General features: G+C 39.1%; 1 protein-coding gene across 2 annotated transcripts; it reads left to right on the top strand.

Moving 5' to 3' along the window:
- Window positions 1–4,536: 4,536 nt before the first annotated feature.
- On the top strand, window positions 4,537–14,937 carry EEF1AKMT1 (EEF1A lysine methyltransferase 1). Of its 2 annotated transcripts, none has more exons than XM_081326292.1 (5): window positions 4,537–4,595; window positions 8,169–8,314; window positions 9,671–9,753; window positions 11,021–11,301; window positions 13,562–14,937. In XM_081326292.1, the coding sequence occupies exons 2-5, from the start codon at window positions 8,171–8,173 to the stop codon at window positions 13,702–13,704; spliced, it is 651 nt and encodes a 216-aa protein (XP_081182418.1). In that variant the 5' UTR covers window positions 4,537–4,595; window positions 8,169–8,170; the 3' UTR covers window positions 13,705–14,937. The 2 variants fall into 2 exon arrangements, with proteins under 2 accessions (XP_081182418.1, XP_081182417.1); XM_081326291.1 differs by having other exon boundaries at window positions 4,569–4,595; window positions 8,132–8,314.
- The last annotated feature ends 1,918 nt before the right edge of the window (window positions 14,938–16,855 follow it).

The following is a 16,855-nucleotide window of genomic DNA, read 5'->3' as shown; positions in this document are numbered from 1 at the left end:
GCAGTTTGATTCTACAGTATTTACTGCAGGAGAAGCAGCGATTTTGTTTTCTTGCATGTTGTTGTTTCATTGTAGCACTATCACTCCTCTCCAGCATCACACTTCTCCTAAATCCATCACCCACCATTGTGTATAACTCCAATTAGCAGAGGACACTGCAGTCACAATGTTCCTGAAAACATCCTGAAATAAGCTGGGTATCCAAAACAACTTTAAGGATCTCACTGTCCCTACTTTCAAAAACTGCAGTCCAGAAGTCAAAAGAAGTTTATGATAGGACTTGCAGTCAGCACTAACATACCAGGGGTGGGGTTGTCAAATAATGGTCTATGATGGTTCTTGTGATGGGTCAGGTGTGAGTCTTCTGACTCTTGTGACCCATCACAAGATCCATCACAGAACCTCATTTGACACACCCAAACCTGAAGCCCTTATAAACAGAAGTAACAACCCCCCCACACACACACACACAAACTCTGCTGAAGATGTTACCTAACCTGGTAACAAAATGTTCAGAAACCAACCCACAAGCTTGGAGAAGGCACCTTTACCCAGTAATTTCTTGCAGCCATCTAACATTCCAAAGGAAAGCCACATTAGGTACTATAAACATGTTTATAGTATAAACTTTTTTTTCTTTTTAATCTGAATTTTTAGTTGATGATTATGGAGGAAAAACTTGTCCCCTTAAATAAACAATTGGGCTACCAGGTCTAGGTTGCAACAATGCAAATAACTACTTGACAGCAACCAAACGGTACAGAAATTTCTACCATTCTGCTTCCACCCAAATGATTCTGCACATGTAAGAGCCCCAACAGGCATCTAGCAATTTGTTAGCCCTTGTTTAGTACATATGCCTTATATAGTGTCTGTCTGAAGTTACCACAGTGCTAAAAAAAGTAACTTTGTGACCAGTCCTCTCATTAACTTCCTTTGCAGATCTATAAAGCAAAGGAAAGCTGAGGTAAGATTTAAGCAGAAGTCATGGTTTCACTTAGCAACTGTCTTGCTTAATGTCTAAGTTGCAAATCCCGATTTTGGTCACTAAACAAGGATTATCTGTGTATGAGTTAAAGTATTCAGAAAATCTAATTCTATTTCTGCAGCACTGCATGTTATTTGTAGGCTTTTAATTGACATCCAATGTATTATACCTGTTCATTTCCTAAGACAAAATTGCAGGAAATTCTCTGCAGAGCACGTAATACAAGTTTGGGGATCCAGCTTGGCCTAGTAGTGGTTAATGTGTCTGATGAGAAACTGGAGAGAGTTCTAGTGGTATCTTAGGCATGAAGCTAGCTGGGAGACCTTGGGCTACTAGTCATTGTCTTTCAGTCCTAGGAAAGAGGCAATAGCAAACCACTTAGGAAATCTTGCCAAGAAAACTGCATGGACTACTCCAGGCACTCGCCAGAAGTCAACACTGTTTTGAAGACACACAAACACAAAAATGGAGCAAATTATTAATTACATAGATGGGCTTTGCATAACATAAAATGTGGCTGACCAATTGCCATTCAGTTGTTTAATAATCATAGTATAACAGAGAAGTATAAACTTCTCTAATAGCCTACTATGCAGTACACAGAGCATTCAGAAAATATGCAGACCCCCTTTACTTTTGTCAATTTTATTACGCTGCACCCTGATTCTACACTTGAAATTATTTTCTCATTAATGTACACTCTGTACCCCATAATGATAAAGTGAAAACAGAATTTTAGAAATGTCTGTAAATTTATTACAGAAAAAACTGAAATATGACATTGGCATAAGTATTTAGACCCTTTGCAACAACACTTGAAATTTAACTCAGGTGCCTCCCATTACTCTTGATGATTGCTGATATGTTTCTACATCTTAGAGTCCACCTGTGGTAAATTAAATTGATTGGACATGATTTGGAAATGTACATACCTCTCTATAGAACAGGCATGTCAAACTGCCGGCCCGTGGGCCGGATGCATCATGCTGAAACTGCACCTACCCCATTGCCAGCAATGGGGAAAAAGTTGCGATACATTGCGCAACGTCACATGACGTTGCGAGTTTGACATGCCTGCTATAGAAAGTCTCATAGCTGACAATGCATATTGTAGCAGAGCAAAAGCCATGAGGTCAAAGGAACTGCCTGCAGAGCTCAGACAGGATTATTGGAAATCACGATCTGGGGAAGGCTATAATGAAATTTCTGCTGCAGTGAAGGTTCCTAAGAGCACAGTGGCCTCCATAATTCTCAAATGGAAGAAGTTTGACACAACCTGGACTCTTCCAAGAGCTGGTCACCTGCTCAAACCAAGCAATTGGGGGGAGAAGGACCTTAGTAAAAGAGGCGACCAGAACCTGATGGTCACTCTGACTGTGCTCCAGAGATCCTGTGTGGAGATGGGACAGAGTTCCAGAAGGATAACCATCACTGAAGCCCTCCACCTATCTGGCTTTATGGCAGAGTGGCTAGACAGAAACCTCTCCTCAGTGCAAAACACATGAAAGCCAGCTTGAAGTTTGCAACAAAGCACCTGAAGGACTCTCAAACTGTGAGGAAGAAGATTCTCTGCTCTGATGAAACAAAAATTGAACTGTTTAGCCTCAGCTCTAAAAGTTATGTCTGGAGGAAAGCAGGCACCACTCATCACCTGTCCAATATCATCGCAAAAGTAAAGCACAGTGGTGGCAGCATCAAGCTGTGGGGGTGTTTTTCTGTAGCAGGGACTGGGAGACTGGTCAGGGTTGAAAGAAAGCTGAATGGAGCAAAGTATAGGGATATCCTCAATGAAAACCTGTTCTACAGCGCTCAGGTCCTCAGACTGGGCTGAAGGTTCACTTTCCAACATGACAATGATCTTAAGCACGCAGCCAAGACAACACAGGAGTGACTTAGGGGCAACTGTGAATGTCCTAGAGTGGCCAGCCAGAGCCCTGACTTGAACGGTATTGGTTGCCATCCAACCTCACTGAGTTTGAGAGGATTTGCAAGGAAGAATGGCAGAAAATCCCCCAAACCAGGTGTGCAAAGCTTGTTGCGTCATACCCCCAAAGACTTGAAGCTGTAATTGCTGCCAAAGGTGCTTCAACAAAGGTCTGAGTGAAAGGTCTGAATACTTATGCCAATGTGATATTTCATTTTTTTTCTTTTTAATAAATTTACAGACATTTCTAAAATTCTGTTTTCTCAGTGTTGTTATGGGGTACTAAGTGTAGATTAATGAGGAAAAAATGAATTTCAACAACTGTAGAATCGGGGTACAGCATAACAAAACTGACAAAAGTATTTACACTGTAAATACTTTTTGGCCTTTTAAGATCCAGCAAGGAGATTTAAAATTCAGACTAGATACTTCAGCTTCAAAGTGAAGCAAATGTCAGGAGTCAATGATGGGAAATTGTTTCAAATAGAACAGACCAGCGAAATGGCAACTAAGTGCATTTTATAATATTGCCAGTACTACAAGATAGATCGACTAGAAAACCAATGCCATATAGATCAGTACTACTCTTACTGTAAAGCTTTATACCAGAATCTTGCAAGACTAAATATGGTTCCTCCTCCCAGGTTCATACAAGCTAGGGAAGAGACTTGTCTGAGATTTTTCTCAAGGCAATTTCTTGGCCTCAGCTCAGGCCCATTTTATCCAACCATTCCATTGCTTTGGTAGGCATTTTTTCCAGTCCTTCATTCTCTTTTCTAGAAGTGTGTATGTTGCCTTGTCTTAAATGTAAAAACAAATTCCCCCCCCAAAAAAAGTTGGAACTTCAATTTAGTAAAATAACGTCATTTTTGGAGAATCATATTAACACATATTCATCAGATTTCACTGGCCTGGCAAGAGGTCTGTGATGGTACATTTCTATTTAAGGACGAAGTAGCAATAAATTCATTTTGTGGAAAACCATGCAAAGCACTACATTTTGTTTTATACAGAAAGCTTACTCATCTTCTATAAAAAGGCACCACTGGGAACCAATTTATCATAGATGCATAAACGCATGTCCTTAATTGGGGGATTAACGTTCTAACTAGAGCCACCTAAAACCATGACCAAGTCCCATATGTGATGCTTTTGAGCAAATTGCCACTGACACAATTGGCTGTTTGTAGCAATAGTGGCTCAGGCAAACATCATTTTGGTAGGCTTGTTTCAGTCCTGGAACCGAGTGGAAAAGTCCTCCCCTGCATTGCGAGGTAAATACATTTTGCAATTTGAAAAAGTCCCCTCACATTGCCTCTCTGGGCATTGATTCGGAACATAAGGAATGGGAGGCTCTAAATCCTATGACCCACCATCCCATCCTCCTCTTTTTTAAGCTCTAATATGCCCTTAAAACATGCTGCTTGGCAAGAATCAGGGAAGCCATGCTCTTTAGCTCCGTTTTCCTTGGCACGCTACTTTACCATCTTTTTCTGCCCTCTTTTGCACCCCTTTCCCCAACAGCACCTATTAAAATAGCAACCAGGTGAGCGGCTCGCCAGAGCTCCTTTCGCGGTAGAGGGCGCCGGAGCGGGCTGGGTGATCGGGCGGAGGAAAGGCGGAGTTCCGGGAAGAAGGGGAAAGGGAAAGAGGCGGGCGGGAGCCGAGAGGCCTAGGCCGCTGGTGAGTGGAGCGGGCTGCCGGGGAGGGGAGCGCCGGTAGTGGAGGGAGAGCCTGCTTTGGGTAGCCGAGAGGAGAGTGCACGAATAGGGTTTAAGCTTAGGGCTTAGTCTCCAGGGCTAAGGCTTGCCTTTCACGAGAGTTCGTGGCCGAATGGCCCACCCTGCACCCACCAACTCGTCCTGTACGGTTTGCCCTCGCGGGATATGCAGACCCAGTCCGCGCGATTAGTTCCGAGTTTTAGCAATCGGGCTCCTCTGTCTGCAAGCAAGCGGCCGACCACGACATGGCAGCAGCGAGGGCTCTCTTTGCTGCCGCTTATTGGTCGTATGTATAACTACAACTGTATTGGGGTTAGGGTTAGGGCAGGGGTAGGCAACCTCGGCTCTTTTATGACTCATGGACTTCAACTCCCAGAATTCCTGAGTCAGCTATGCTGACTCAGGAATTCTGGGAGTTGAAGTCCATGAGTCATAAAAGAGCCGAGGTTGCGTACCCCTGGGTTAGGGCAAACATGTCAAACACAAGGCCCGGGGGCCAGATCAGGCCTGCGAAGTGGTTTCATGTGGCCCGCAAAGCCATCCTGGAAACAGTGAGGGAACGCCCCGCCCCCCCGCTGCCTTGGCCCTGGCCCAGAGACCCTCCTCCTGCCAGAGACCCTCAGATCTGTCCCACTCCTGCCCAGGCCCCCATAGGCACCCTTGATGCGAACGATGTAGAGCTGGCCACGCCCACCCAGTAGGCCATACGCGCTTTAGCCACACCCACCTAGTAGGCCACGCCTACCCTGGCCATACCCACCTGGCCCCCTGAGGGCAACCGCAATGCTGATGCAGCCCTCAATGAAATTGAGTTTGACACCCCTGGGTTAGGGTTAGGGTGAATGAATGCAGAGTTTTCCTAGTGGTGCCAGTGTGCGTTGGGCTGAGCTACAAAGGCAACCACTGAGGCCCATGTTGATGTTAGGTCTTCCCGCCTGGGCAGCAGGGTGGCATCAAAAGAATGTGAGCAGAAGAAGAGGACCTTTGTAGTTTCCACCTTCAGAAGCGTAAAAACGAGAAGGGTTCCTCTTGCTTCCTCATCTGTTACGCTCATCTCATAACACAGAGAAGCACACCTGGTCAGGGACTTAGGTTTGTCAAAATCAAGAGCAGCCGTGCTGGGTTCAAGATTGCAAGGACCACCCGTAGGAATCTTTGAAATGTTAAAAGTGATTAATACAGCATATGGGTGTTGAAAGAAAAATCTTCGTCAGGGTCCGGTCCAAGCAGAGAATAAACAAAATGGAGACTGCTTTAGAAAGAAGGTTGCAGTTTATTGAAAAGGAGAATCAGACAGAAAGATGGCTCTGGGAAAACTGACCACATGTAGCAGGGAGTGGTGGGCTTTTATACCTTTCTGGGCTTTGTATTTGGAGTTCTTCCCGTTTGAGGCTTTGTATTTCCTGTGTCATGTACTTTCACCTGAGTCTGAGTGTGCCCTTCTGGTATTCTGATGGTGGTGGGTTAATCCTATTATGTCCCAAAGGTCATATCCTGCTTACCTGGGGCTGATGAGTGTTGGATTTTTGGGTTTGAGAGATTGTTGATTCTAGGGATCTTTATCTTTCTAATCCCAGCTTCCTGGCTCCAATCTTTCTGACATGATTATCACATCTGCATTTCTGAAGACCTGGTTTCTGTTTGGGGCAGAGAGACTTGTGGGTGGGGGGAGTTGGTTTCTGCCTTTAAGATCCTTTGGGGAAATATAATATTCTGCCTTTTAATATTCCCAAAAATATTTCTTTCCGGGGGGGGGCTGGCTTCTCACATGGGCAATGCTTATGAAGATTGCTGTTTTATATGAAAAGTTATATTTCATAATTTTGTTCAGTTCAGAAGTACTGAGCTGTCTTTGCTGGCAGAACAACTTTTCCTAATAAAGTAGACCCTTTGAATTCTCAAATTTGGAACCGTGTAAGTAGATGCAAGGGGATGTCTAGGAGAGCAAGGGGTTCCCAACCGGGGGGGGGGGTGAGACGATATTCCAGGGGGTGCAAAAACCTGGGTTTTAGAAGTTTCAAAATTCCTTTTGAACTTTTGTAAGGGGTGCAAGAATATATCAAGTGTTCTAGGAGTGTGGGGTATAGAAAAGGTTGGAAACCGCTACCCTAGAGGATGTCTGCTCACATAACCGTGTGGCCTGTTTCTTTTCATACTCTTTTAGGAAGGGCAACCTTTGTGTGCTGTCTGCTACGTGGCAAGACTTGCTAATGGCCTTTCCTTTAACTTACCATGAATTTATTTTTCATGCAGCAGAACTGTAGGGATGTTGGATGTACAATAAATTTATGTCACTTTGATTGAATTACTGTTGATGTTTAAGGGGCCACGTGTGCAGTCTTAACTTCTTGAAGTTGTAACTGAAAATTACAATCCTTTTTGCAAGAATGAATCTCTTTCTTGGTTGGAGATGTGGTTCAAGATGTGACCTTTTTAGCTGCTGCTGTACTCTTAATTCTCATTTTCCTTAGCCAACATTTTCGAACATTAGGGATGCTGAAAAATTTAGTTCATAACATGAGAAACACTTTTTCCATTTCTGAAATACTGTAGTTCCTCAATGTCTTTTGTGGGGACCTCTTTGTGACTTTTATGTAATTGTGATTACCTCCATATTCTAGTGAGATATTGATAATCTTTTCTAAAATTCTAATTTTGCCATCCTTAGGAGCTTCTGATTATCAAAACAGCCAAAAGGATATTGGCTACAGAATCATGTGCAGGTGTTTATAGCACTATATTTATCAGCCCATATTATCTTCTTTCATATGTATATAATTACTTTTTCCTTAACTGGTTTGGTTTACAAGTTTAATATTTAGATCTTCAAAAGCTAATGTGTAAGACACTTCGTTGTAAAAAGAAATTACATTAAAATTGCTAATATTTTTTCCTGTTATTAAAGCTATACAGCACTAGAGCAATGATGAATCAAACAAGAAATATTTAAAATATTTGCAGAATTTGCTTGAAAGAAATAGCTGCAGGCATCCTTTTGGATACATGATTTTAGTGCATAAAGGATTTTTCATTAAATATATTTAACAAAAATACAGCTGGTTATTTATAAAATGAAAACATGTTCTTCATGAATGCACTATTTGGAGAGAAAAAAAGAGCTGCAGTTGAAACAATTCCATTTTGAAACCTTCAAACTACAATCGAAGTAACCTTCATTCTGTTTTTTTCTTGCAAACTAAAGATACGTTCAACATGAGAGAATTTGGGAAGGGTCTACTATAATAGGAGGAACGATAAGCAGGAATGTAAGATCATAAGCACAGTTATGGTTTCACTTAGCAACTGCCTCCCTGATGCCAAGTTGCTTTTCCCAGTTGATGATCACTAAATGAGGATTACCTGTATTGGCAAACAAGTATATAAAATGAAAAAAATCTCTATTTTAATTCTTAAATCTTTTCCTCTTATGTTTTCCTCTCATGGCAAAATATTTGAATTTTATACCTAAGTTGTTTGCCTTTTGCCAATTCCTTTCAGCTGACAAAAGGCTCTTTATCTCGTGCTTTATATCCAGAAATGAATGATGATGATGATGATGATGTTCCTCAGCTTTCATCTGAAGCTTTAGCTGCTCTGCAGGAGTTCTATGTTGAGCAACAGCAGAGAGAAGCTACTAATAAAACTCACAGTTACTCAGTTGGTTCTATTGAAGAGAACTGGGTAAGCATTTTTGCTAAAATATGGCTAATGGTGACTCCTGTGTAGAAAGACCCGCAAGTTTTCATTTCCAGTTTCCATGAATGGAAATAGCAGTGACTAAGTGAGCTTAGAGCACTTAGATTAATGATCTCTGCAAGATAAATAGTATCTGAACCTTGGCGGCCATTACTTATATCTTGGTGTATCACATTAGTCCAGCTTTGTTTTCCATTCTACAACCTCAACATCCCTGGCTGCTGTGAACTGGGGACAGATACAGGTAGTCCTTGATTTACAACCTCAGTTGAGCCCAAAATTTCTGTTGCTAAGTGACAGTTGTTATGTTTTATGACCTGTCTTAAATAAATCACTGCAGTTGTTAAGTCGGTAACATGATTTGTTAAGTGAATCTGGCTTCCCCATTAACTTTGCTTGTCAGAAGGTCAGAAAAGGTGATCACAATCTCAGGACACTGCAACTGTCATAAATATGAGCCAGTTGCCAAGCATCTGAATTTAGATCATGTGACTATGGGGATGCTACCACGGTCATAAATGTGAAAAACTGTCATAAATCACTTCAGTGCTGTTATAACTTTAAACGGTCACTAAACAAACTGTTGTAAGTTGAGGACTACCTGTAATTCTCATTGAAATAAGTATAATTCCCAAACAGACCTATTCATTATTGAATTCTTAGAACAATTTGTGAATGATTACATAATTCAGTGTTATGCCTACTCACTATTAGTTTTTCACTGAAACTAAATCGATTCCTAGATTCCTGTTATTTTTGTCTTGATATCATCTAACTTGAATCTGCCAGTATTTCAATACCAAGGATCCTAATTCTTGTTATATATATATATATATAATTTTTTCTTAATATAAAATAAAATTTAAAAACAATGGAAAAAAGAGGAAAGGGATGGAAAAAGAAAATTAAGGTGTAAGAAAGAAGAAAGAAACAAGAGAAGTGACTTCCAGCTTCTTTTGGTGCAGTAAGATGCATGATAGAGTTATAGTGTCAACTTTTTACTTATAGAAATGGCTAGTATTCATTATTTTATATAACAACAATCTACAAAATGATCAAAGCCCAAAATCAAAGTTTTTTTTTTTTGTTTCTTTAGAGCAGAGAAACCAGAAACAGTTTCCAAGTGGAAACAAACCTATTTACAGTCTTTTCCCTAATTTGTATAATTAACTTCAGCATCTCTGCCAATTCCATCATCTTTTTGATCCATTCTTCCTTGGATGGATACTATTTCTTTAAGGTGGTATTTCAAACCAAACCTCTGGGTTGTAGCAAATAACCTTCTACGGATAAATTACCAAAAATTTATGCTATTAACATTTGCACTTTTTTCCCTTTCAGCAACTGAGCCAGTTTTGGTATGATCCTGAGACAGCATTTTGTTTAGCTAATGAGGCCATAAGAGCAGCTGGGAAAGGTGGCAGGTAAATTCTGTTGGCTTTCTACAAACCAAGCATTGTGACTATCTTGTGAAAATGCTGGCTTATTCATCTATCAACCCTTTCCTTTCAGAGCATTAAACTACAAATAATCCTTGATTTGCAACTATTTGTTTAATAACCATTTGAAGTTAACAATAGCACTGAAAAAGTGACTTACAACTGGTTGTCCCACTTAACAATCATCTCAGCATTCCTATAGCCACATGATCAAAATTTGAGTGCTTGGCATGTGGCATATATTTATGATGTTTGCTGGATTCTGGGGTCATGTGATCATTAATTGTGACCTTCCCAGCTGGCTTGTGACAAGCAAAGTCAAGGCGGAAAGCCTAATTTGCTTAATGACTGCATGATTCACTTAACAGCTGCAGTGATTTGCTTAAGAACTGTAGCAAAAAAGGTCACAAAATCAGGTTCAACTCACTTTACAACTCTTTTGCAAGCACTCAAGAATATACAAACAGCTCTAGATCGTCACAATAACTTTTCCCTTTTATGGATGAGAGCTGAAGATTGTTCTTTTAACAAGCTTATGATCTGTAGAAGAATTTGAATCCAGAGTTTTATCCAGGGTTATTGGGGCACAAAGAATGTCAAAAAAAAAGAAAATGGCCACAACTATGCAGTCAAAGCCCTGCTCATTATTTTATGTGTAAAAACAATGGCGAGGCTTCCATCTTCAATTCTCCCCCTCCCCCACCCCAGAAATTCCTACTTTATTAGCAGAATCAGCATTTTTTTGATGCACAGAACTCTCAGGTTAGTACTTTAAAAAGCATTTAATATTTAGACATGAATTAACCACAAGTGCATGAGAGAGGTGTACTTATAATAATAGTAGAAATAGAAGCAGCTTATTTCAGGAAACCACGCCTTTTTTGATCCTGCCCTGTGTATAGAATAGATGGACAGAGACTGTTTATTCAGCAGTCCAGAAGGTGCTGTTACTTTTTGAGTGGTAGGTTATTTGTAAAATTGATTGTGGTTGCAATACTGTGTATAATCACCCAAGAATTGCACTGTTCAGTGAATGATTATTATTGATTTATAAATAATTTGTTCAGTTATTTCAAATTAGCACTTTCCTGTCTGTGGTGAAGGGAAAAAATTCTGCAGCTGTGTTATTGAACAAGAATGATGTTTGTGGTCTCAAGTGAGTAGTTAAATGTTTATATTCAGGAAAAGGTGTGAATTAAACATTTTGATGTATTAAGTAACCACTTCTTTCCTTGCTTCATTATCCTTGCAGGATAGCTTGTGTCAGTGCCCCGAGTGTTTATCAAAAACTGAAAGAGCAGGACAGCCAGGATTTTTCAACCTGCATTTTGGAGTATGACCAAAGATTTTCTGTGTATGGAACTGAGTATATTTTCTATGATTACAACAGTCCTTTGAAACTTCCAACCCACCTTGGAGCACATAGTTTTGATATTGTCTTAGCAGATCCACCCTACCTATCTGAAGAATGTCTCAAAAAAATAGCCGAAACCATTAAATACTTAACTAAAGGAAAGATTCTGCTCTGCACAGGTATATCGCTTATTTTCTCAAATTTATTTGCTTCAATAGCTTTTGGGAAGAAAACAGCAGCCATTTATAAAATCATTATTATTATAGAGTTGCATACATTGTAAATAGGTTTCTATAGATTTAAAGAATGTTCTGATAAAACTTCAGATAGTCCTCACTTAGTGACTGCCTCATTTAGTGACCATTTGCAGTTATGACTGTGATGAAAAAGTAACTTTTATGACTAGTCCTCACATTTACAAGCTTTGCAGGTCCGTAAAACAAAGGAAAGATGAAGGGAGATCATAACCACAGTTGCAGTTTCACTTAACAACTGCTTCTCTTAATGACCCACAAGAACTATCTATAATTAAATATTTCTCCTGTCATTGGTATGCCAAAGGTGACCAGCAGACAGCAACAGCCTTGGAGGTTGAGGGAAGCAAAAAGGGGAGAAAGTATAGAGAAATAACACCATTGTCAAAAATACCAAAGCGCAGTTACTTTGAGTATAAAAGTAACTGAAAACAGGTAGTAAAGGTTTAGAGGACCAGCATTAATTCATTCAGTTAATATAGCTATTTGTGAAGATGTATTCAAGAAATAGATGGCTTTTGGAACAAATTTCAAAAGCATGCTTTATTATTATTATTATTATTATTATTATTATTATTATTATTATTATTATTATTATTATTATTATTATTATTATTATATAATAATAATAATAATAATAATTTTATTTATATATTTATAAATAATATTTATATTATATATATTTATATATTTATATATTTATTGTACCTAAGATATGTATACAGATAGTCTGTGACTTAACAACAGTTCATTTAGTGACCATTCAAAGTTACAACGGCACTAAAAAAAGTGACATGGCCATTTTTTTTTTTGCTTACAACCATTACAGCATCCCCATGGTCATGCGATCAAAATTCAGATGCTTGGCAATTGACTCATACTTACGACAGTTGCAATGTCCCAGGATCATGTGATCACCTTTTGTGACCTTCTGACAAGAAGAGTCAATTGGGATGACAGATTCACTTAACAACCATGATACTAACTGAACAACTGAAATGATTCACTCAACAAATATGGCAAGAAAGTTCTTAAAATGGGGCAAAACTCACTTAACATGTTTCACTTAGCAATGGAAATGTTTGGCTCAATTGTCATAAGTCGAAGACTACCTGTATATTTTTGCCATTGTATGACCAGATATGAGGGATGTGCTAGGGTTAATCTATGAACACAGTATATTTGATTTATTGTTTAAAAGAATGCTCTATGAAGTGTTGCTTGATTCAAAACATATGGCAGAACAAATATTCCTTTTGTGTAGGTTTTCATGGCTGGTTTCTGTTGTGAACAGCTATTGTGTTTTGGCTTGTATTTTTTTCAGAATGTTCCCATTTGGGAACTAATCAGCTCTTCCCCACAGTGAATGATTTTTTATTTTTTTATTTTTAATCCCATTTATATCCCGCCCTTCTCCGAAGACTCAGGGCAGCTTACAATCTAAAGCACAAGTCAATGTGCTTAGCAATAGCCTTCATTCTATGTATATGCCTGCTTATTAGGACTTTCGCCCGCCCCGCCCCCCAAAAAAATGAATATCCTGGGGATTTAGTTTGAGAAGGAGAATTTGCATTTTTGATACCGTTCTCATAACAACGGAGAACATATAGGTAGTTCTCGATTTATGACTGGTTGCTTAGCAACCATTCTATGTTATGACAGACTCTGAAAAAGCTAATTACGACCTGGATTTGAAGTTACATTGAGCCCACCCTCACAATCATCTGACCACATTTTGTGCACTTGGCAACCGGCCTGCATTTACTGCCATTTGCAGAGTCGTGCAGTCATGTGACAAGGATTTATGATGTTTTTGTTAGAAACACATTTACTTCTGGTTTCTGGCAAAAAATTGTGCCATAGCAAACAATGGGTTCGCTTTACAACCACCATGTTTGCTTTACAACAGCCACGTTTGCTTAATGACCACCAGAAAAGAGGTTATACAATGGGGCACAGTCATGGGTGACTGACTTAATCTTGACTTACAACCATACTTGCAGGCTTTGTTAAAGTCATAAAGACTACTGTAGTAGCTTACCTGTGGATAGCAGGAAAGAATTTTTGTTTTTATACTCAGTTTAGGAGCTTTCTGGAAGTATCTGATTGGACCATAATTGCAAATACATAAAAACTGTTCTAATCTAGTAGGACTATTCTAAAGTTCGTTTTGTTTTGTTTTCAGGTTTAATCATGGAAGAATATGCTGTTAAATATCTTGGTGTGAGGATGTGCAAGTTTGTTCCAAAACATGCTCGAAATTTAGCTAATGAATTTCGATGCTATGTGAATTATGATTCTGGACTGGATTTGGATTCTGGCTCTTGATAATCCATTAAACATTAATAGGATTTTTCATACTAGAGTGATTTTTCCTTTTCTGAATGAAGTAAAGAACTGCCATTTTTTTAAAAATGATGTATCAATCAACATTTTTTGTTTCAGTTTACATTTCAGCTGATATGAATCCCTTTGTAAGGGAGATGGGCAATTTCTAAATTTGATAAGTATTTTTCTAGGTTTGCGTTTTGGTATCTTGATTTTGGTGTCTTGAATTTGAGGCTGACAGTTAAACTGGATTGCAGATGAACTTCAAAATTGAAACTGGGAGTGCCCTTAGGAACCACCCCCCAAGGATCTGATGCACTGGTCTATAACAATACTGTTGGTCACATGGAGATCACTATAGAGGGGGTCAAGCTATTCTCCAAAGCACCTGAAGGCAGGACAAGAAGCAATGGTTGGAAACTAATCAAGGAGAGAAGCAACCTGGAACTAAGGAGAAATTTTTTGACAGTTGGAACAATTAATCAGTGGAACAACCGGTCTCCAGAAGTTGTGAATGCTCCAACACTGGAGGTTTTTAAGAAGAGATTGGACAACTATTTGTCTGAAATGATATCGGATCTCTTGCTTGAACAGGGAGTTGGACTAGAAGACCTCCAATTTTTTTTCCAATTTTGTTATCCTGTTACGGTTTTTCCATAGGTGTTAATAAATTACCACAGGAGCTACTCAAAATTACAACACAAATCAGCATAAAATCACAGGCAAGAGATAAGACTTGTGACAGCAAGTTAAGCAAAAGAAATATAAAATAACTGGTAATACAAAAACAACTACTTGACTAAAATAAGGTGCTCTCTAGCTTGACAAGCTTAGAAATGAGACCCAGCAATTCCCATAAAGCCTATCCTGCCATTGAAAGAGGCTTGGCGGTGAACTAAAAGATATTTTGCGCATGTTCCAGCTAATAGCTTGGCTACTGTAATGCTCTAAGCTGAAATAAGCTTTTATAGACATACACATGGAAGTCTTTAGCTGCTTTCTAATAGCTGTGCAGAATTTATGTGATTTTCAACATTAAACAAAAATCAAGAACGCCGAGGCATAACCTCAGGCTCACAGCAGGGAAGTTCAAAAGTAATGTTTGAAAGTATTACTTCCCAGAAGTAGTACAGGTAGTCATCAACTTACGACAGTTCCTTTAATGAAAGTTACAACAGTGCTGAAAACAGTGACATGACCATTTTTCACATTTACGACCATTGCAGCATCCCCTGGGTCAGGGGTCGGCAACCTCGGCTCTTTTATGACTCGTGGACTTCAACTCCCAGAATTCCTGAGCCAGCATAGCTGGCTCAGGAATTCTGGGAGTTGAAGTCCACGAGTCATAAAAGAGCCGAGGTTGCCGACCCCTGCCCTGGGTCATGTGATCAAAATTCAACCGCGACCTCCTGACAAGCAAAGTCAACGGGCGAGCTAGATTCATTTAACAACTGTGTTACTAACTACAGCTGCAGTGATTCACGTAGCAATTGTGGTGAGAAAGGTCATGGGGCAAAATTCAATTAACAAATGTCCCACTTATTTTGGGCTCAATTGTGGCCGTACGTTGAGGATTACCTATAGTGGAGGCTTGAAACCAACTTTCAACGGAGATAGTGGATCAATCATCAAGCAACTGAGTTTAAACATGCTTGGGATAAACACATGACCATCATTTGACAAAAATTGAAAATAAAATCTAATATTTTTTTTAAAAAAAGTCAAAGGGCAGACTCAATAGACTGCTAGGTCTTTTTCTGTCATCAGTTTTCTGTGTTTCTATGATTATTCCAAATGAGAATTTAAACTATGGAATTTAAACTATTAGCCACAGAAGAAATTGTATAGTGTTGAGAGCAATAAAGAATAAAAAAACCTTGCAATTACAATAATTGCTTCAGGACACATGACTATTTCAATTAGCAGGGAAAGGAACTTCAACCAGACTGATTTAAGGCAAGTTTCCCCTCCCTTTCTGTTAACAGAATGCAATTGTGGGGTTGCTGTAAAACAGTTATTCCTAAACAGATGTCTTCAAAGGATGAGTGCAATGTGAAGCGACTGAGAGTACATCAAGAATCTCAGTTCCATAACCTGTGGCTTGCACTGGAATAATTTATTTTTAGGTTACCGATGTCCGGATGTATATATTATCACCAGCAACTGTTCAGGGAATTACTATAGTTAGAAACATCATAATCTCTTTTATTACTTCCTCTGTGCCTCCTTTGTGCTCCTACCCTGATTCCAAGGTTATAAGGCAATCTCGTTTCCTTGCTTGTTAGAGCCTTTTGTTGTCAAGCTAAATCTAAGATTTGATTTTTGGCATCCTTGGTGTCCCCTGTGTTTGTGTTTTACAGTAGAGAAGGTAGAGGTAAACACTAAAGCTATTTGACCTGGATTTTCAAATATTCGAGTAATTTCTGTAACTAGAGTGAATCTTGATTTTTCAATGTGTTACAAATGAGGACCATCCCATCACTGACGTTTCTTAAATTGTATGTTTTGATATTTTAAAATGTTTTAATATTTATTTTAATATAAAATTTTGAAATGGAAGAGCAGAAAGGAGCACTGGATACATCTGCCTTAGTCCAAAACACTGTCTCATTACATGGATTGCATTCATTATCCTCAGACTTGTAATAACAGCAGAAATGGTTGGAAAGATGACAAAGAAGATCAAGAACTGGTCAGCACCAGTTGAACATTAACTGCATGATTTTGGTTGGCTGGTCTACACCTCATTGCCAAGCAGTTTAACAACATACTACCTGATAAAGATCCAACAAAAGGGGCAACACCAGGCAACTACAGGCCAATTGCCTGCTTACCAACAAAGCATTCTCTTTAAATTATCTCTCAAACCAAGCTAGTATCTGTATTGAAAAACAGGAACATTTGCAATTGAAGACAATCGAATGGTCTTTGTTTTAGAAGAAAAAAATGATAAGATTTCGTCCAGGCAAACGTATAATTTTAATTTCTTTCATGCCAGAAAATTGCATTCCTATTCACTGATATTCAAGATGGCTTCTAAAAATGTATTTCAGTGCTATTACATAAAGAAAAACATGAACTCCCAGCAATTCCTGCTCTGGTGGAAAGAGCTCATTTCCAACTAGACGCTGTTGGACTACATCAGCTACCA

This window comes from Vipera berus (assembly GCF_964194415.1).
Source record: "Vipera berus genome assembly, chromosome: 4".
Lineage (NCBI taxonomy): Eukaryota > Metazoa > Chordata > Lepidosauria > Squamata > Viperidae > Vipera > Vipera berus.
Note: the sequence above shows the minus strand (reverse complement) of the source record. Positions and strands in the feature narration are given on the sequence as shown.

What these genes read in the sequence shown, in the direction of transcription:
- EEF1AKMT1 (XM_081326292.1), top strand. Translation starts at nt 8,171, where the DNA reads ATGAATGATGATGATGATGATGATGTTCCTCAGCTTTCATCTGAAGCT. An exon ending in GTTCTATTGAAGAGAACTGG is followed by an intron (nt 8,315 to 9,670) that starts GTAAGCATTTTT and finishes TTTCCCTTTCAG; the next exon opens with CAACTGAGCCAGTTTTGGTA. An exon ending in GCAGCTGGGAAAGGTGGCAG is followed by an intron (nt 9,754 to 11,020) that starts GTAAATTCTGTT and finishes TTATCCTTGCAG; the next exon opens with GATAGCTTGTGTCAGTGCCC.